Source organism: Meles meles, chromosome 10, assembly GCF_922984935.1.
Source record: "Meles meles chromosome 10, mMelMel3.1 paternal haplotype, whole genome shotgun sequence".
Taxonomy (NCBI): Eukaryota; Metazoa; Chordata; class Mammalia; order Carnivora; family Mustelidae; genus Meles; species Meles meles.
The window spans coordinates 24,903,618-24,925,220 of NC_060075.1; the positions used below are offsets into that span (position 1 = coordinate 24,903,618).

At 38.7% G+C, this 21,603-nt stretch overlaps 1 protein-coding gene across 4 annotated transcripts in view; it reads left to right on the top strand.

The window, feature by feature from the left end:
- Positions 1 to 21,603, top strand: part of GRM8 (glutamate metabotropic receptor 8) — a 744,073-nt gene that overhangs the window by 139,788 nt on the left and 582,682 nt on the right. For all 4 annotated transcript variants that reach the window (XM_046019994.1, XM_046019996.1, XM_046019997.1 and 1 more), the window contains exon 3: positions 12,019 to 12,235. In XM_046019994.1, the coding sequence (XP_045875950.1) occupies positions 12,019 to 12,235 (217 nt within the window). The remainder of the gene's footprint in view (positions 1 to 12,018; positions 12,236 to 21,603) is intronic.

A 21,603-nucleotide genomic window follows, 5' to 3' on the forward strand; every position in this document is an offset into this window, starting at 1 on the left:
AGCAGAAGAGGAAAATTAAATGCTAGGTGATAGTTTTAAGTCAGCAGTGATAGGGATGAGTGGGTGGGAGAGTTATATTTTTAAGTGATTTAGCAAATGATGCTAAGAACATGCCACAACATCATTTTGTTTTTTTCTAACGTAACAAATCATAATTGATCAATTTTTTGTACTCATGTAAAAAAACCTCTTTACAGAAAGTTTTGACTGTCCTAGGGAACTCATTGAGAAGTTTTCCCCACCTTTTGTTTAAAAGAATACTTAGATTTCATTTCAAAATCCCAAACTGCATGAAAAGTTTTTTCAAGAAGATATCTTTTATTCTGGAATACAGTGGAATCATGGTAGAAGTAGTTAGAAGTAATGAAATCAGGGAATGACATTTTCCGTCTCTCCAGGATGCTGGGTCACTGAGCAGAGTTTTCAGAGGTGGACAGATTCATTTATTTCTCGTTCATCCTCCTGAGAGGTGCTGAAAATGTATATTGTCTTGTAAGGAGGAAAAAGCCCCAATTATTCTCCTCCTGGGTTATTTCTAACCTGTTTCTCATGTCTTTTGAAATCCTATCCCAAAACCTTCACTACTTGAGTGAAAGTGAAGTGTTTCTTTTACTTTTTGATCACTTTTTTACTTTCCTAGAAGAAACAATTATCAGAGTTTATAAGTAATATAAAGTATGCTCCCCCCACCCCATCCCTGTGCCCTTGCATTAAGGTTGGTTTTTTTTCCCTATGAGTTTAGTTTTTGCTGGATTTATTCATTCTTTCATTTCCCATCTATCCGTTCATTTGTTCATTCATTCCTGACCCTTATATACCTCAGGATCTATGAGAACATAACGCACTTTCTTGCTGATAATTAAATTTCAAGAAATTAAATTTCTTGCTGATAGTTATTTTCTTAAATAGTTCTGAGGAGAACCCAAATTATGCATATGGTTGAAAATAGTATGTGTGAAAAGCATGAGGAGTGGTGGCCTTTGTTATAATATTATGCAACTTGAGACAAGTTTCTAAAATTAAGTACCTGTCAGTCGATTGCCCCTCTTCCTCACTTGTACAAATTAGGTCATTTACACATCTGAAGGAAGGCTGAAGTGAGAGACAACCTGTGGCTGATGTTGGGTGTTCCTTTCCTTTTCCCCCTCACTTTTCATGTGTCAGCTTAATGTCATTTCCTCAGGGAAGCCTTCCCAGTCCCCCCAGAGCAGACGAGTTACCTTGTTACTTTTTGCAGCCTGTACTTCTCTTTCTCAGTGCTTATTACAATTGCTGTTTAATGTTTATTCGGGTAATTGTTTCCTTAATGCCTGTCTTGTTCATCTCACCATATGCTTTGTGGCAGTGGAAGGACCATGTGTTCTTTGCTGCCCTATATCCAGAGCCCGTCATGGTTTCTGGAATATAATGGGAGCTAATCTGTTGAATGGACTAATCAAAAAGTAACCATTAAAAAGACATTATATTTAATTTAACCACTAATCAGAAAAAGTGTGTGTATTGAATTAACCTTTTAGTTTGCAATTTTGCATATACGCTGGTTATCATTTTCTAGAAATTTCAGTCTACTGAAATGTACGGAAATTAGAAAAAAATAGTGTTCACTTATTTTTTGAATAAGGAAAAATTGAAGGTCGGGAGAAACCATAAATTAGGAGAACTATAGAACTAGTTGGAATATAAAAGTCCCTTCCTTGAAAAGTGAAGGTTTTAAATCCAACTTGCTATTAGAACTTTTGGTTGAATATATGCAGTGTGGTTATGCTTAAAAATTCACACACTACTAGTGACTTGATAGATTATAACAACTCTTTCCCTTAGGAGCTACTGTGCTTTCTCATTGTAAAATGTAATTAGCAGCCATAAAAAAAAAGGGTATTAATCTTATAGGTTATAATTATGGTTGTTTATATGTAAATTTTTTCATGTTCATAGATTGCTTGTCTTTCATTTTAAATAAACAGGTTAGAATGTCATTACCAATTTGATTAACATCATTACTGTTCTTTTTCAAACAGGACATTACTTATTTTTCAAAAGAAATTTTAACTGATGGTTAGTTTTAGGGTTGGAATTTCCAATAACCAAACCAAAATATCTTAGTGTAGATATACTGCCAAAAATACTTGAAATCATCAAGTTATGAAAAAATAATATAACATAGGAAAGTGGAAATCTGCACAGTTGTACATAAATTTATTTAAAGTGTGTAAAGATCATTGATGAATGATGCCTGAGACTGATGTATTTGCCACTCATATCCACCTTCTCTCTCTCTTTTGCCTTCTCTTCACTGTGTTGGGAGATGATTCTGTCCCCAAAACAGCAACAGTTTCTCTTACTCCTTGGTTTTCAGTGAGTTTGGTCAAGGAGAGAGCCTGCAGGAGGTCACAGTATAATTCTTTTGAATCCCTTTTTGTGGAGTGACCAGGGACTGGCTGTGTCTCCGCAGGGAAGCCATTGCTTCTCTCAAGATGGCTTTCTTCTGCTGTCTGTAACTGCGCCCTTCTCTAGCCCTTAGTGCCCAGGGGTGGCAACTGCCCCCTTCTGACTGTTACTGGATTTTGGCTTTACACTACCATTGCCTAAATACTGCCCCTGCCTTGAAAATAGTCCCTTTGTGAACCCTCCTGTAGTTACCCTCATTTGAGTGTGCTGCTCCCCTGACTCAATACATTACCTTTGCAAAAGTGGCGAGAAAATGTATCCTATTACAATTCAGGAGAATATCCAAACGGATTACCTGAAACCAAGAAATGACTTTGTAAGTGTAATATATATTTGTACTTTCAGGTATCTATATGTACAAAAATGTACTCTTTGACTAGATCTTCATATTTGCCTCCGAAATTTCAGATTCACATCAGTAGCAAGCCATCTTTGAATTATTTATCTAGGAGTGAGAATGAATTGACCTTGTCTCTCCTCTCTCCGGTTGGCTTTGTTATCTGTGCTGTGCATTTGTGAGGAGGAACGTTCTGGTGGGGGGTACAGTCTGCATCCTGGCCCATAATGAAATTAAACTTATGGCCTTAAAAGTACCAACGTCATGCTACACTCAGCTATGTTAATTAACCACAGGCCCTTTCAGTGTGGGTGTGTAGATAGAGTTCGCTTATTCTGAATGAGCTGATGGTGGGGAGAAGGATAAAAATAGAGTACACTGAAATCTCTCTCCCTGTCTCTTTCTTTCTCTCTCTTCCTGGCCTCCACAATTTCTTGTTTCAACAGACTTCCACTCCTTTTCTTTTGCTAAGCTCCACGGTGTAGCAACACACAAAAGTTTGTGTCCCTTCGAATCGACTGTGGGAATGGAACTGAGAAGAAAGCCAGGAACTGAATTTCACAGTTGGCACTAACTTATACAAATAGGAATGTTGCTATCTGTTCATTGCAGGCAGGATTGCTTTGAGTAGGTCTTGGTTTGGGAGAAAAATAGGACTTCCACCATGTTTTTGGAAGCAAACTGAGGATAGTCATTACTCTCCATTATTACTCCACTCTTTGGCTCTACTTTTCCTTTCTCCTTTCCCTCTCCTTACTCATTTTTGTGAAGCTGAGGGGAGCATGACAGCTCAGGATAGTGTGAGGAGGGGAGGGTCAATGCTGGAGATTGACTTCTAGCTCCAATCTCCTTATTTTTATCGAATTTCTGATTATATACTCAAGTTTTGCCAAGAGCAGCAAGTGGTTTTAATACCAGAAAAGTAGTCACATCTGAAATGACAAAGTTAAATGGCTGTAATCATTCTGGTTTCCTGGACCAGCTTTTGTAACAATAATAAATCCATCCCAAGACCAAGTGGCAGGAAGTTATCATAGTGGTGGCTGCTGTTGCTAAGGCTGATATTACTGAGAAAGTTCACAGGCAAACCCTACCCCTTGAGGAAAGAACATAGCTTCAAGCTGATCCTTAACTGGAGAAAACCAATGATGCTATTGAACAACCTGAGGAACCCACCCCACTAACCTCCTCCACTACTAAGTTCGACAATCAATGGACAAAGTTGTTTGTAGAGGTAAACGAGAACAAAAACCTTTTTGGCAGGAATTGATGGTGAAGATGTGTGTGACTCATGTCCGCAAACCTGCTCTGCTCTGTCTGCAAACCTGTCCTCGGAAGTATATGAGTGTCTTACAGGAAGACTTAAATTTACCAGGATTCTGAGGGACTTCCTCTGAGCTGTGTTCAGGCCGCTCATTGCTAGTCTTGTTGGGGGTGTCTTGGCTCCTTAGGGATCTTTGTCAAACCAGAAACTTTGTCAAACTAGAAAGAAATGGATGCAGGATTCATAGTGTTTTGAGTAGGCAAGGCAAGTTTTATGTTACTCCACAATATTTTGGTATATAAACAGTGGGAAGCCCCCCTCCCAAAGGCAGCTGGAGTGGAATTATAAGCTTCTTAGACCATGAATGAGTATTTATTGTGTCTGAAAGTCCCTCAGATCCCTTTGCATCTCAGTAATACCCCATTTTACCCTCTCAGTCATGTGCAGTCAGACTCCATGATGGCAGCAGGGAGAAACACAGGCCATTAAAGGGAGACAGAAGTACTCTTAGCCCTGTCTAGAATATCCATTTTACAGATGAAGATAAGCAAGAAGGGGAAATAATTCTAAAATCTCTGACTTTGGTCCTTGATTAGAAATGTAATTTTTATTCTTCTTCAACAACAGACCAAAGTGTTTGCCAAGATAGTTATGAAATTCATGGCTTTTTCAGCATTTCAAAAAGGTTAGTGACAGTTGTAGGCTTCCCTACAATATGCCTGCACAGCTACAGCTGAAATGGCTCTTAGTTAATTTGAACTGGAATTTTATCATCTCAGCTTGGTAACAACAGATTATCTCATGCTGATCAGAAGCTTTGGCAAATGAATAGATCTTTGAGTAATAAAGAAAAGGAGGAATGGGTAAATTTTTACTTTATTAGTTTTATAGAAAAATCTTTCAAAATCACAATGCATGGAGAAAAATAATAAAAGGGGTCCTTGACTGATTAGTAGATATATTAATTTTTCTTTCAATGAGTATTTCTTGAGCCTCTAATATGTGTTAGAAGCTCATGTTCCAGTTGTTTTTTTCTTTTATCTTTTTTTAATTTTTAATTTTTATTATGTTATGTTAGTCACCATATAGCCCATCATTAATTTTTGATGTAGTGTTCCAGTTGTAAACAGCACAAAGAAGAACCTGTAGAATCTACATTTTAGTAGGGGAGATGGTATGCACAAATTAACACAGGCTGTGATGAAGTGTAATGAAGGAAATAAATAGGGTGATGAGGTACTAATGAGGCTGGGGAGACCACTGTAGGAAGGAAATCAAAGAAGGTCTATTTGAGGAGGAGACATTTGAACTAAGGCTGAAGCATGAGAAAAACCTTGGGCAAAACATATGGAGCGAGAGGCATGAAACCTGGAGGATAAAAAGGGCTTGGCTGGGTCAGGTGAATGAAGGGAGGTGTCAGATGCCAAATCACAAGGATCCTGCCTCAAGAAGTTTGGGCTTTATTGTAGGAGCAATGGGAGAAAATTGAAGGGCTTTGGGCAAGATTTTTATCTTATCTGATTTTTTAAAAAAGATCCATTTGGTTACTGGTGTAGAATAGATTTGAGAGAAGCAAGAACGGAAGCAGGAAGAACTGTCAAGTGCTTTTAGGAATCCAGATGATGCAATGGCTTGGACTAGGTTGTGACTTTTTTTGCTCTACCATCACTGGGGCATGACCTGAAATGGTTAATTAAACTCAAGACATCATGTCCAAATTCTGGCCAACAGGAAAGAGGGAAGTGCATGAGATATACATGCTCTTTTCCTTTAAGACCATTTTTCAAAAAGTTACTCTCACTGCTGCTAATAATCATAACAAAGAAGGCTGGGAAAATGTAGTCTTCTTCTGATTGGCCAAGTCCTAGGTAAAAATTTGGGGTTCTGTCTAGAAGAAGTAGAGAACAGTCATGAGAGGACAAAAACCTCTCCTGACTCTTATTTAAAATATATTCTTATGGTATATATTTGTTTATTTTTACTAAAGTATGCAAAAGGTTATAACTGAATTTCTTTTTTCTAAAATACAGCTTTTGCTTCCTTGAGTTCTAAGTCAGACTTTGGCCTCTCTTAGAGTTTGTAAGTCCAAGATTCACAGAAGGACTAGCTAAATGTGGATCAAGTAATTAGCTTTATTAACAGCTGGGCAAACATCAAATAACTTCCTCAGACACACAGCTGTCTGTTAAGATAAACTGGATTGGAAAGCATTTAGTGTAGACTTGAAGCCAAAATGGAGTCTCCTACTCCCATGCCACACATCTCAACATTAGGACTGTAGAGAAGACTGGAAATCAGCTTGTTCAACCAGTGACATGGGTTTCAGACCACCCTCCAACACCTGGTTGTCAGTGGAGTATGGAAAGGAAGGATGGGCTTCTTCTCCAAGAAGAGAGCCCTAGCCTGGTCTTCTAGCCATACAGAGAAAAGAAACCTGGTATGTGTGTGGGCAGGTCAGACAATGAAGGCAGAGCCTGTTCGTGACTCTTGCCCCATAAACATAGAATCTGACCTCTCATTCTATCCTCCCCCTCCCCCCCCCACCGCCCCGGGAGAGTAAGGTAAAAGGTAGGGATCGAGGTATAAAACACATGTTATATAGCTGCCGCAGAGAGCTAAGTTTAGGGGTAAGAATCTCTTCTGTGGACTCAAGTGAAAATGTAATGGAAGAAGAAGAGTTTTTTCCCCTAACCAAGCCAATTATCAGAAAAGTGGAAGCGAAAGCAATTTTTATGATGATGAGTATCTTGAGTTGTACAATTAATTGCCTCAAATATGCTTTATTTGGGTAATGGAAATATGACCTTAATTTAAGTACACATCATATTCTTTGGAAACTCAGCACAAGGAAAATAAATGATAAAAAAGTAAAATGACAGGTGTTTTCAAGTGATGTAGTTTGATGTTATAAGGCACTGAAAGAGAAAGGAAGCAGTCATGTAAGGAATGTGGTAGAGAAGCCTGGAAGGGAAAATGGGTGGAGGAGGGCTAAGAGGTTAGGGCAGGGCTGAGGATGGGAAGCTTGGCTGTGTATGTCTCTTCTACAGAGACCTGGAAGAGTGGGTATATTAGGGCTTCTGGCACACTCACAGGGTGATGGGAGAGAGGTTAACAAAAGTACTATTTATAAGGTATACTATTTAGAAGTACTATTTATAAGATAAAAGTACTACTTATAAGTACTATTATAAGATAAAGGACCCATCACTGGATGGGAAGTACTCGGGAATCGGCAACACTAAGAAGATCTGAAGGGGTAAGTGTAGAGAGTAGTCACTAGAACCTTGTAAGAACTCTAGCTATGGTTGAGGGCTTAGGTAGAGGAACACCAAGTTGGTGGAAGAAATTGGGAGAATCAATCCTCACTTCTATCTCCTGCCCTCCCTCTCTTTTGGTGTCTCCCAATGACCAAACTCAGATGGAAGCCTGAGGTGAGAGAGCTCAAGTGAGATAGAGAGCGGCCTCCTAGGACATATAGCAGGAAGGAGAAGGAGTAAAAAGGGCAAATGGAGAATAGTTTGTCCAATATTTTGGTGGAATGCAGAGTCGGGAAGAGTTTGCACCAAAATTCCTGCCACAGTTTAATTAATTAATTGTCTCCAAATATTTGTTGAGCATTTGCTCTGTCAGATGCTAGGGGATACCAAATAAATCAATAGAGAGTTTTTCAGTGGGAGGCTCATAAGCCAGCACTCAGTCATGGTTCTTGTGTCAGATGATGGAGGTTGTGGGAGCAAGGAGCAGAAAAAAACTGCTCTTCCTGAAAGAGTTAGCAGACGCTTCCTAGGGAGGAGGTGACTTTTGAGTTGGATATTGAATTTGGGCAGAAGATTGCCAGGTGGACAGAATGGGCTACATAGGGAACAGCATGTGCAGGAATGCAGACTCCACCAGGGCATGACAGGGAAGACAGGAGGTTAGGTAGGAGGATGGGACGGAGTCTGACATCAGGGTTTGGTGACTCAGACTGAAGAGTCAGGATATCTTCTGAATGGGCAAGCCAGAGTTAACAGAGGCTTGTGGAGGATGTTACTTATTACCAAGAATGAGCTGATGCAGAATGCTTTCCCTAACACCCTCTTTTCTTGGTACATTCTCCTTTCCTTTTTCATTTCCTTCTCTACTTCTGTCCCTCACCTACCATTTCTTTTTCATTTTTCTTTTTTTATTCTTGTTGTTTCTAGTAAATGAAACTCTAGTAAATGAAGAGGGATTAGGATGGATTTAGTGGAGGGAAAAGAAAAAGAAACATTCCAGATTTTAAGGAAAAAAAAAAACCACTGCATTTGCCAGGCGGGGGTTAATTTGAGGATAGTGGAAATATTGGGAATGCTGGCACAGAAATTAAAACGCTTAATGAGCCAATGCTTGGTGGTCAACCACAATAAAATTAAAATGAGATGCAACTTCATAATGTCTTAAAAAGTTGTCTTAAAATATGATCGGTATACTCTGATGTCTATTATTGTAGACTGCAACATAGCAAAAACTGAGCAAATGAAAACACAAACATGTACTCTCACTTTTCCACATGTTGATCTGCAAAGAGAAAACTCCTTAAGACTTTGGGGAGTAAGTTCTTTACCTAATTATTCAAACAACCATTTTCTATCTACACTTTTATTTTATATACCCTTTACACCTGTTTAATTAATCCTAAACATGATGCTGACTGCTAATTAAACAGCCCTGAAAGTGACTGACTGAAGGTAGTAATTTGAGATAATTAGTTTTGGTTTCAAACACTCAATTTTCACACTTTGTGCTCATTTTTAGAAAGGGGTGGCTCATTATTATAGGCAGGGTGGGAGTTGTGTAAGGCATTTTACTGCTGGACTCTGAGTAGCTGAGGAAGTGGGAGGATTATCATATATTCGAATAGGACAAGGAAATGGTATTGTGCTATAGAATTAGCCATAGAGTGCTCGCCTATCTCTTCCTACCTGCACATGCACACACACACACACGTGCACACACACACATACACATACGTGCACCATTCACACATGCACAGGATTCCTTCCAAAGTGAAAGTCAGTCTGCTGAATCTTTTTCATTAGAATGTAGGAATGTACATGCTCTTGGTCTTTGGGAGTTTTATTTAGTAAAAGGTAGATCTCACTGAGTCATTCATTGTCTCTTTCTGAGGTTATTTAGAAGCAAGCAATAGAAGGTAAAAGAGGCCCAGATTTGGTGTGTGGTTTGAGATTTGAAGAGGTATCCTTGCTGAGGAGTCATAAGCACAAAGTCTATTCAAGGGAAAGATCTTATCTAGCGAAGAAAGTAAAGGGGCAGGAAGGAGGCAGGGCGGACTGGTTTTTATGGTTCCACAATGTTAACAAGCAAGTTAACATGGTCCTGCTAGGAGAATAGGACCAGGAAGAATTGGGGGTTAGATAGAATAAAATCATTGTTATAGGCAATATATAGAGATATGGGTTATACAGAAGCTGAACGGATCCTTCAACACCATGGAGAGCTCCAAGCACATTGTTCTAACTGCTGCCTGGCTAACTAAGGTTTTTGTACCTTGGGAAGTTTAGTTTACTTTATTGGCTATAGATATGGAGTAGGACTCTCTAGACCCATGAAAGGTAATTTAGATGTTGAGGGCTTTTCAAGGATGTCAAGGGGAGAGTCCACTCCATGTGGACTGGGAATTATCTGGCCAGGGTGTGGTGGGGGATGGATTGCAGACTATGCAGTCAGCCCTACGTGGGAAGATGGAAGTGCAGCCTTTTGGGCATCTTAGCACTGAGATTACCTGCAGGATCAGATACAGAACAAAGTTAATTGTTTTATGTACCAATCAAACCTGCATCTTTAACCAAGCGACCTGAATTGGGGCATCTTGGAGTCATAATGACCTCTGAACTTGCACACTATGGCCGGGCAGCAGAGGAGTGGTGAGATGCACTGTTGCATAGCTCATGCTCCCAAGTTGCCCTCTTTCACTCTTCATACTTTCCTTGACTTTGACTGTCTTCTTCATTATGCCCCCACCATTCTTTATCTCCAGTCCCAGAGACTCTTAAACTCCACATCCCCAATATTATTACCTACTTTTTTGTTGCTTTCATTCATTTCATAGTAAGCTCGAAAGAAGCCAAAAAAAATTAAACTCATAATTTTTGTCTTCTAAATTTCCTCTTTCTCTGTGTATCTTGGTAAATAGCAAACATCATCTACCCAGTTACTAAAGCCATAGAACTAAGAGTCAGTCCACATTTCCCCTCATTACCTTCACCTTACCTTGGTTTTTAGATACTTATAGAGTCCACACCCTTCCCAAACCCATCCTTCCCCATCATTGCCTTAATTGAGTTTTCATACTTTCTATTCATTTACTTACTTATTTGACAGAGAGTGACACAGTAAGAGAGGGAACACAAGCAGAGGGAGTGAGAGAGGGAGAAGCAGGCTTCCTACAGAGCAGGAAGGGGCTCCATCTCAGGACCCTGGGATCATAACCCGAGCTGAAGACACACGCTTAATGATTGAGCCACCCAGACACCCCCAGTTTTCATACTTTCTTACTTAGATTTCTATAATAATTTCCAGCTCATTGTCCTGCATCTAACATAGCTTTCTTTTAATTTATCTCTAAGCATAGGACGGACACCCCCCCCCCCCCCCGCATTAGATTCTCCTGGAGAGCATATTAAAATGCAGATTTCTAAGCCTCTAGACATACCAAGTCAGAATTTTCAGGAATGGAGCTAGCTAGGTGTACATTGAAATTTGAGGGCTGCAACTTTCTTCACAGCTGCCAATATGATTTTTCTGAAACAAAAATCTGATTATGCCACTATCTTAGCTACAGTCATTCTGTGCTTCCCTATGCCACACTTTTTGTCATACCGACTAGCCCTTTATCTGCCCAGCTTTGCAGTTTTATTTCCTGATGTTCCTCCCTTGCTATCTCGTATTCCCTCCGTGTGAAATGCTACAAATCCTGGAATCTACCATGCCCTTTCTTGACTGTATGCCTTTGGACATGCAGTTCTTTGTGGCTGAAATGCCCTTCCTCACCTTGTTTGCTGATTTCTTGCTTTGTCTGTGCCCCATCTCGGCTGAATGTCCTTCCACTTTACTTCTTTAGCATCATGTGTTCTTCTATCCTAGCACTTTTCACTGGTAGAGTAAAAGTCCTCATTTGGATATATGAGTAAATGTTACATTTTAAAAGATCTTTAGGGGGAGATTTGTGGCATGTAGTTAATTTGTTACTTTGAGTTTATTTGAATAAATGATATAGGATTCCTAATTTTCAAAGTCTGGTAATTCACCCTACATATGTCAGAAAATTGTCTCTTTTCCTAAAGAAATGATGGTATAGATTCCCATTTTGTAGTATTTTGAGTTGGGCAGCTGGAACCATCTTTTCATTAGAAGATACATAGTTGACTGTTCCCATATCATTTTTGGGGTACTCAATGATCATATCAATAAACAGTGAATAGACTCACAAAACTGTATATTTAAAGTAATTTACCAAAAGTGTGGTAAATTACTTAGGAATGAAATTGTATCAATTGTAAAAAAATCTCATATTAAACTCTCTGTGATCGTGTAGTCTTTATGTCCTAAAGGCAAATACAGTTTCAGAGGTGGCCTTTTCTGATGTGCGTATGCACTATACTCTCATTTTGGCTTCATTTTTGTGCCAGAACTTTATGGTATAAAAAAGGAGCAACAAAAGGCACAAATGTTTTGCTTTGGCTTCAGAACCTGAAGTAACACTAAGTTCTTTCTTGCTGTTTAGAAATGTGTTTTGAAAGAACGTCAGCCTACAGACTTCTATAAAATGCTAAATAAAAATAAAATTGGCGATCACAAAACCATATTTTGGCTTCAGGTTGATATGTCTGAGTTACTGGTATGGCTTTGGCTACTTAGTCTCTTGGGTGACAATTCTCCATTCGACAGATTCCTCCTGGGTTGAAATGATCTGTCATTTGTTTTGCAGATACCTCAAATCAGCTATGCATCCACAGCCCCAGAGCTAAGTGATAACACCAGGTATGACTTCTTCTCTCGGGTAGTCCCACCTGACTCCTACCAAGCTCAAGCCATGGTGGACATTGTCACGGCACTGGGGTGGAATTATGTGTCAACACTGGCTTCCGAGGGCAACTATGGAGAGAGTGGTGTGGAGGCCTTCACTCAGATCTCGAGGGAGATTGGTAAGCATATATTTATCAGATGATTGCTTTTGGAGGCGACAGGTTGTGGAAGTCTGAGCATCTCCAAGTGCTCTCTGATCTATGTGGAATAATTAGAGCTCCTACAGATGCATGACCCAGGCTGTCCACTCTAGGGGGAAGTTGGTTTTATTATAAATGATGTTGTTGTTCATGGTCTATCAAGGTGACACTTTGGTGCTAATTTAGGAAATAGAGCTCCTGACTCAGGCGAACATTTTTTAAAGTTGTCTGTTTTGACAAGGGAGTTTGCTGGCACATTAGAGCCACTGTAAATTTGAATAAATGACATACTATTTGATTGTTCTGGATGGAAGTTTACATTAGCAAGTCATTAAATTAAAAAAAAAAGGCAGTGGAATTTAACATCCAACACTAGAGGGATTAAGACTGGTAATCATCTTAAAATAATACTGAAGTAGCCCCCAAGGCTATACTTTCAGTCATATTCTTCTTGTCACATTTGACTTTTTGCATTTTTATTCTTACCTTATGTTCTACAGCTTACAGTGGAATGAAGGGCAGTATGTAAAATTTGAGTTAGAACGAGGTGCTGATGAGCTCTGCTGGGCTTTTTTCAAGGTGCTTATCCAAATCTCTGTAGGCATTTTTCCACATGTATATTTAGCCTTGAGTTTGTAAATCCATTCCATATGTGAAAAAAACAGAATAAAACAAAAAACAACTTAAAGTACAAATCTTATGGCTGATTGGTCAACCACATAATTTGGTGGGTGAAAGGAGGCATATTGTTACTTAACAAATACTATTTTTCTTATTAAGAATTACTGAATAAAATGTACATATTTTTTCTTTAAGAGTAATAATAATATTTTGTGGAAAAATTAAAGTGCCCCTTGGCTATTTTTGAGTAATTTTGAACTTGAAGGAAGAAATTATTTTGATAATTTGTTGTCTTTCTTGGAGGGTTCAGCTCAGAAAGACAATGGGAGTGATTTGGGCTTGTCTAGAATTAGCAAGGACGGAGTCTAAAGTTATATTATTGGAGTAAGGTTTCTCTTGAAAGACTTGAAGATACTTTGGATCTGTTCCTCTGCATATGCTAGGACATGAAAAATTATTATACGCAATAGTTAGTATATTTAACATTTGTTCCAGTGCTGTGCTATTGCAGAAAATGTAGAGAAGGCCTGGTGTTCTTGGATGGATTGGGTTAATTGATTTAATCAGAGGACTGTCCACACCTGTGTTAGTGTCCTTGCAACCATACTCTTTGCTCTTTGAAAATTTAAATTCCTTCATTATTACTATAAAAATGATTCAGACATTCAATTACGCTTTAAGTGATGACAAATTATATTACCTTTTTCGGTAAGAATCCTAAGTTTATCTTAGAGGAAATACCCACTCAAATGAAAACAAAAGCTTCTGGAAGCAGAGCTAATGCATTATTTAAGCAGCTGATGTCGGTTCTCACCAGAGTGATAATTCAACACGAGACGGAAACTGATAGAGTATGTATTGAGATGATATGTTTTTTTGTAGTGATCGTGTACATTCTTCAACTACAGGTCACATTGTGTGCCTGAAACCGATTGCTATGAAAAATTCAATACAGGACATAATTTGCCAGTTGTTGCAGAATCTGATAAAATGCATTGTTCTAAAAGTTAAGTGAGATCGCAGTTTTATTCATTTGACCAAAAAAAGAAATACTTAGTTTTCACTTTTGGGGAGCATTGCTATACTCTGGTAATACTGTCATATAAAAGGATTCAGATGGTGCCGTTCATTATTCCTGTTTCTATGTTAGTCATTAGTATGGGAGAAAATAATTTTAGTGCCTTGTGTATGTGCCTGATTAGAGCAACACGTTTCTTCAGTGTTGATCCTTTCAGTATTCTGTGACTTGATTGGCTGTCCATTCTATTTCAGCTCTCACTTATCTGGGGAATGGAGAAGGGCTGGATTGTCAATTAATATGCAGAATACTGAAAAGGCCAAATTGGTACCACACTAGAGTATGCCATGGAATATATTAAATATCAAAATCATCCCTCATTTTAATGACAAAGATTTTTATCTAGAACAAAAATAGCTGAAAATTAAACCTTTTACATGACAATGATATTAATGGGAATAGCAAGTGGTCGCAACTTAACCCATTCTGAAATGATCTGATGACTCTGATGAAAATTCATTAGTTCTGTAACATTCGCTTCTCTTACTACAACATCGATGACATTTCTGTCACCATGTTAGTAGTGTGTTTTTAAAAATCTTAGTATCTTGACTGAGAAGAGGATGTATAAATTCATTTTGTGGAATGTTTGCCTATTAAAAAATTATATATTTTCCCAACTCTTATAAATTTTGCCATACTCTATTCTGAAATTCTCTCTTTAGAAACATTGATTGCTAAGAAATTTCAGTGTAAACTGAGGCTTCCAGTGTTTTCTCTCTGATTAATTCAGACAGATCATAATGGAATGATAAGGAAGTGAAAATCTGTTTAGTGATAAATTGCTTGTATGGTTTGATTAGAACATTTTTTATTTTAACAAATCTGAGACTTGAGGAAGTGTCTGTGAATCTTGGAGAATGAAGAAAATGAGTGAATGATGGTCATGAACACAGATAGATGTCTGATGGCTCTTACCTAGCCAAGATTGTTCTAGGGAGAGCAGGACAGGAGTAACTCAATAAAATAAAGACAAATAGTCCCTTGATATCTTAGCTATTATAGTATCAGCCTAAGGCATTCTTGACTGTAGAATTTTTTTTTGAAAAGGCAAAAATATATTTGAGATCAGCAAACAGCACAATTTGATCAGAACATAGTTTGTGTCATGAAGTATAGAAGACAAAAAAGGAAGGCTTGACATGGACACATAGTTGAATATTTCACCTCCTGGAGAGGTGATTTTATTCATCTTCTAGAAAATGAAGGAAACTGTTGAGGAGAGAGGGATCTATCAGAACGTTTTTAAGATTATATTAATGAGAAGTGGAAGACGGGGAGACCATTTGAGAGGCCTTTGCAGTAGCAGTCTTAGCTTGATATAGGACAGTGACAATGGAAATAGAAGAAGGAACAGACTTAGGAGACAATTATGAGGTGGGGTCCATGGGACTTAGCAATTGATTGGAAGTAGAGCTTGAAGGTAAGAAAAAAATTAAAGTTGAAGTTGAAGTTCTTTTTTTAAAATTTTCTTTCTTTCTTTCTTTTGAACTTGAAATTCTTAACCTGGGCAATTAGGAGATTGCAAGTGTCACAAATAGAAAAGAGTCAATTAAATGGAGAGGTTGGTTTGGGATTGGATTGGAAGTGTGGTTTGGTTAAAAATACTATATATTGTAGGTACCAATACATATGTTTTTGGAGAAAAACAACAAAGAATGTTCGTCTAGAGCTGAGAAGGGGACTGGGATATAGACCTGAAGCTTATTCTCACAAAATTGATAATTGAGGTGAGAAAAGTAATTGCTGAGGTAGAAGATGTAGAGTGAAGATTGAACAGGGCTGGGGATAGATTTTTGGGGAGAAGTTTTATATAAAGGTGTGTGATCACATGACTCGGTAAGGATGCATAGAAGAGGGAACACTAGAACACTATTGGTAGGAGTGTAGATTAGTGCAGCCATATGGAAAATGATATGGAGGTACTAAAAAATTAAATATAGAACTACTCTATGATCCAGCAACCCTACTTCTGAGTGTATATATGGAAAAAAAATGAAATCAGTGTCTTGAAGAGATATCTGTACTCTCATACTCATTGTAGCACATAATAGTCCATAATAGCCAAGTTATGGAAGCAACCTAAGTGTCCATTGCTGGATGAATGGTTGAAGAAAATGTATATAATATATAAGTGGAATATTATTTGGCCTTAAGAAGAAAAAAGTCCTGCCATTCGTGACAACATAGATGAGCCTGGAGGACATTATGCTAAGTGAAATAAACCAGACACAAAAGACAAAGTGCTCAAAAAAGTTGAGCTCATAAAAGCAAAGGGTGGAATTGTGGTTGCCAGGAGTTGGGGAGTAGGATAAGTGGGTTAATGTTGGCCAAAGAGTGCAAGCTTTCAGTTATGCCAGATGAATAAGATGAATGTATAGAATGGTAACTATACTTAAAATACCGTATTGCATACTTGAAGGTTGCTAAGAAAGTTGATCTTAAGTATTCTCACCACACACACACACAAATAGTAACTATGTGAAGTGGTGGATATATATGTTAATTAGCTTAGTTGTGGTAATCATTTCATAGTATAGACATACTTCAAAACATCGTGTTGTACACCTTAAATACATACCATTTTCATTTGTCAATTATATCTCTCTAAAGCTGAGGAAAATTGATATAAATGGGGAAAAAAGTGTGAGAATAATGGCCTAGGCTTAGCAAAGCTAAGAGTAATTACGGAAGAGTGTTACCTTCTCTTGATAGGTTTGTGGGGATGAGAGGACTCTCAGTCTCCTTTGAAGAAGATTTCCATGATGGGAGATGGTAAGAGTTCTTGAGGAGAAATTTAAGGGCATTGAGCTGATTTTCATAGGTGAACAGGAACTTTTGCCAGAGAGCATAGCTGAACATGTGTGGTACAGTGGTAGGAATCAAGGAGTGTCCTTGAGGGGGTGCATTAGTTCCCCAGGGCTGCCATAACAAGTGCCCCGTACTAGATGGCTTAAAACGATAGGAACATGTTATCTCATAGTTCTAGAGACCAGAAATCTGAAATCAAAATGTCAGCAGGGCCATGCTCCTTCTGAAAACTGCAGGGGGGAATCCTTCCTTTTCCTTTTATAACTTCTGGTTTGTGCTAGTCATCCTTGGTGTTCATTGGCTTGCAGAGGCATCACTCTAATCTCTGCCTCTGTTATCAAATCACAGTCTTCTCCTTTCTTGTGTCTGTCTCTGTGTCTTCTCTTTTTATAAGGATGCTCATCATATTGTGTTAAAGGCCCACCCAACTCCAGGATGACTTCATCTTAATTGCATTTGTGATCACCCTATGTCCATATAAGGTCACATTCTGAGGTACTGGGTTTTAGGATTTCAACATATCTTGTTGGGAGACACAATTTAATACCCATAGCAGGGAATAGTAGTGAAGATGGAAGTACTTAGGGAGCTAACTTGCAGTGACAGGAATGGGATGTAGACCAGGAGGACAATAGAGTAGAAATAAAGATGAGAGAGGCGTTAAGTAGAGATAATTTGGTTAATGGAGAAGCCTATAACAAAACCAGATCAGAAGTTTCTTTTTGAATGTTACAGGATTTTACCCTCCCTATCCTGGCTACTTGAGTAGATGGAGTAACTTAATGGATGATTCAGGGTTCCATACTAGGGTAGGTGGTGGGATCTGAGTCTGGCTTTCTTAAACTTCTAGGTAGTTAAGAGCTTCCTAGTAGGATCATAGTGGGCACTCCCTGTGCAGTAGAGAACTGGCTGTTCAAACCCCCTGCTTTGTGTTCCAAGGTGCTGCTCTTTTCAATGACACCTTGGAAAATTATGGACATCTAAAGAGTCCTATGGAGCCAGTTCATTTTTATTTTCCCTTTTGGGCTCTCTTGGCCTGAGGGAAGGGAATAGCTCAGTTGCTGCTGGTTGTTAAGACTTATCCATGTTGCAAACCCTCAGTTGTTAGGATGAGAGTCCTCTATTTCTGTCTTGTTTTAATTATTTGATACGATGTTTTCACTGATACTATAATAAAGAGGTTCATAGTATATGCCTAGATTTTTTCATCATAAGCTCTGGGGCTTGCAGCTTCTGACTCAAAAAAAAAAAAAGACTTCCTTGAGTCTTTAGACAGGATTTCACTTGTCTTCCCTTATTATATTATTTTAAAAAAGAAGACAGGATAATAAATGTTAATGCTACCACTATCATTATAAGGGGCAAGAAAGCTAAAGCTTTATCTTTGAAGATAAAAGGAATTTGTGAAAGCATTATATCTTTTCACTGTGGATTTGTACAGTATGGCAACACACCTCCTTTAATCAGTCATCATGTTTATGAATGGCTTATTGAAGATGACAGGCCTGCAAGTCATCATCACACACATTACAGGGGGCAGAATAGACCTGATTCTGTCAAATCTTTTAGCATACGTGACTATTTTTTTCTAATTTTTTTTTTTTTCTAATTTGCAAGGGCTGGAAGCTTCCAACTATTGTCTGACATGTGTTTGGAATCTTAAAATCTCCGAATTGGAAGGGATTACAGAGGTCATTGGACTGGCACAATCTGTTTGAAATGTTAATGCAATAAACCAATTTAATTCTTTTTTTGTGTATAAAATGACTGACACTTGCCAATAGTGATTTACTTTTTGGCGGGGGTCAAGCAATAAAGTCAGGGAGATTTCATTCCTAGTATATAATTGAAAAGTGCCCACTGATCATATTTCTAAACTATGTCAGTACCATTTTAAAAGAAAACATTTTTTTCTCTTAGATTATAAACAAGAACCAAGTTTCTATTAGCTGAAATGGATCCACTTCAAGATTAAAACGAAGTATTTTCAATGACAGAAAGAAAGGAATACATAAAGAGCAGCTTTTCCCCTCAGATGTTCATTGCTTGGAAAAATGACTTCCAGCAGGCAAAAATCAATTTGACAAAAGTATTAATGTTGTAAAATGCTATGAATGAAAGGAAACATTTAAATTCAATTGAAAATTTTACTTTATATTCCTACAGCTGAGTTCCATTGATAACACCACATTTCAAGTTGCAAATCATATTTAATTAATATTAACACCAGGTAATTGGCAAGAATAACTTCAAAGGAGGGCTGGGAAAATTGCAAATTGGAACTGCAGGTGCAGTGATCCTGCAGAAGCTTTATAGGGATCCAAAGAAAGTGTATATGATTTTAACAATTACTGCAGAACCTGATCAAATAGAGCATCATTTCAAAGTTCTTCACCTTGGCCTTTCTTAATATTTAGGGCTTAGGAACTGCTAAGTAGCAGCAGCTGCTGTTAATGTAAAATAGCAAACAGCATTCAGTAAGTGCTTTCGGACCTACAATTCTTAATGCTGTAGTTAAGTGTTTCTTAAACAATGGCGGTTTGATGCAATGGAACCCACGTTGGAGTCAAGAACTTGCTTAAAGAAGTTGCTGTGACTGATGTCAAAGAGGTTACGGCCTATGTTTTCCTCTAGGATTTTGATAGATTCCTGCCTCAAGTTGAGATACCATCTCACACCAGTTAGAATGGCCAAAATTAACAAGACAGTAAACAACAAGCATTGGAGAGGATGTGGAGAAAGGGGAACCCTCTTACACTGTTGGTGGGAATGCAAGTTGGTGCAGCCACTTTGGAAAACAGTATGGAGATTCCTTAAGAAATTAAAAATAGAGCTATCCTATGACCCTGCCATTGCACTAGTGGGTATTTACCCCAAAGATATAGATGTAGTGAAAAGAAGGGAAGGGCCATCTGTACCCCAGTGTTCATAGCAGCAATGGCCACAATTGCCAAACTGAGGAAAGAACCAAGATGCCCTTCAACAGACGAATGGATGAAGAAGATATGGTCCATATATACAATGGAGTATTACACCTCCGTCAGAAATGGTGAATACCCAACTTTTGTAGTAACATGGATGGAACTGGAGGAGATTGTGCTGAGTGAAATAAGTCAAGCACAGAAAGTCAATTATTGTATGGTTTCACTTACTTGGGGGAGCATAAGGAATAACATGGAGGGCATTAGGAGAAGGAAAGGAAAAGTGACCTGGGAGAAATCGGAGGGGGAGACAAACCATGAAAGACTGTGGACTCTGAGAAACAAACTGAGGGGGCATCTGGGTGGCTCAGTCAGTTAAGCTGCTGCCTTTGGCTCAGGTCATGATCCCAGGGTCCTGGGATCGAGCCGCGCAACGGGCTCACTTCTCGGTGGAGAGCCTGCTTCTCCCTCTCCTTCTGACTGCGGCTGTGCCTACTTGTACGCTCTATCTCTGTGTTAAATAAATAAAGAAAAAAAATCTTAAAAAAAAAAAAAGAAACAAACAGCATTTTGGAGGGGAGAGTGGTGGGAGGATGGGTGAGCCTGGTGGTGGGTATTATGGAGAACTCCTATTGCATGGAGCACTGGGTGTGGTGCATAAACAATGAATCTTGGAACACTGTGAAAATAAAATAATATAAATTGTTTAAGTCTCTCTTCTTCAGTTATGAGATTTTGAGGATTAGTATTCTTGTCTGAAAAATGGGAGCCCTCTTCTCAGTGGTCATCAAATGATATAACACTGATGAACGTTATTCATAAATTCTAACATGCTATTTGATATCAGGTGTTACTAGTGAAAGGAATGGGGGATAAGATGGATTTTTTTTCCCCAATGTGAGGCAGAGCTACATATTATGAGAGTGGTAGAGGTCCTGCCTGGTGTGTAGGATAAATAGCCAGAGAGGGCTTGACTTGATTTGTTAATTACCTTCAAACTTATTTTTATTCTTCCTGAGAGACCATGGAGATCAGATAGGAGGATTTTGTGAAGCTCCTGACACCTTCCCCTCTCTATTCTCCTTACTAGTCTCCACAACCGCTATGGTGAATCTTCTACCCTAAATCTTGTTCTTGTCTTTGCTTGGGTCTGGTTGTTTAGTTGCCATTTGAAAGAGTTGAGATATCAGGACAAGTCTGGAATATCTGCCTTGTCTTCAGAGATGTGCTCCTGTAGATCCCTGTGGCACCAGTCAGCACTCTGACTGTAATCCTGACCTCTCTGTATCTGTCTTCTACCAGATTGTGTTTTTCTCAGGGGATGGATCCCCTTCTCCCCAATCATGTACCCACCCCCCCCACCACACCAATATCTAGCAGAGTGCCTGGCATATATCAGATGCTTTATGAATTTCTGTTAAACAGACACTGTCACCAGACTCGTGGTTGTATTGGTATTGTGAGCCTAGACGTCAGGCTTGCTCAGGCTCTGGGAACTGAAAGGCAGAGATGGTTCCAACAGTGGTTTATACATTTTATTGCTAATGTGTAATCTATATGGGAAACTTCAGGAGCTTCCATACTGTTGAGCTGCTTAGAATTCAATTTTTTCTTACTGGCAGATACGAAAGCCTTTAATTTGTAGATGGAGACCACCTCTAAGCTCTCCGGTTGGACAGGGCTAGGGAGTAATTAAATGCTTCTCTTGAGCTGGGTTTGAGTTACAGAATTGTTATATCCTAGCTGTGAGACCTTGGGTAACTTAATCTTGTTGTGCCCTAATTTCTTCATCTGTGTAATGGGTTTAACAACTGTGCAAGATGTGAATGAAGTCATACATAACAGTGTGCGGCACATGGTAAATGCTCAATAGTTGTTAGCTTGTATTGTGTTAGGAGTTTATTCTCACCAGTGGG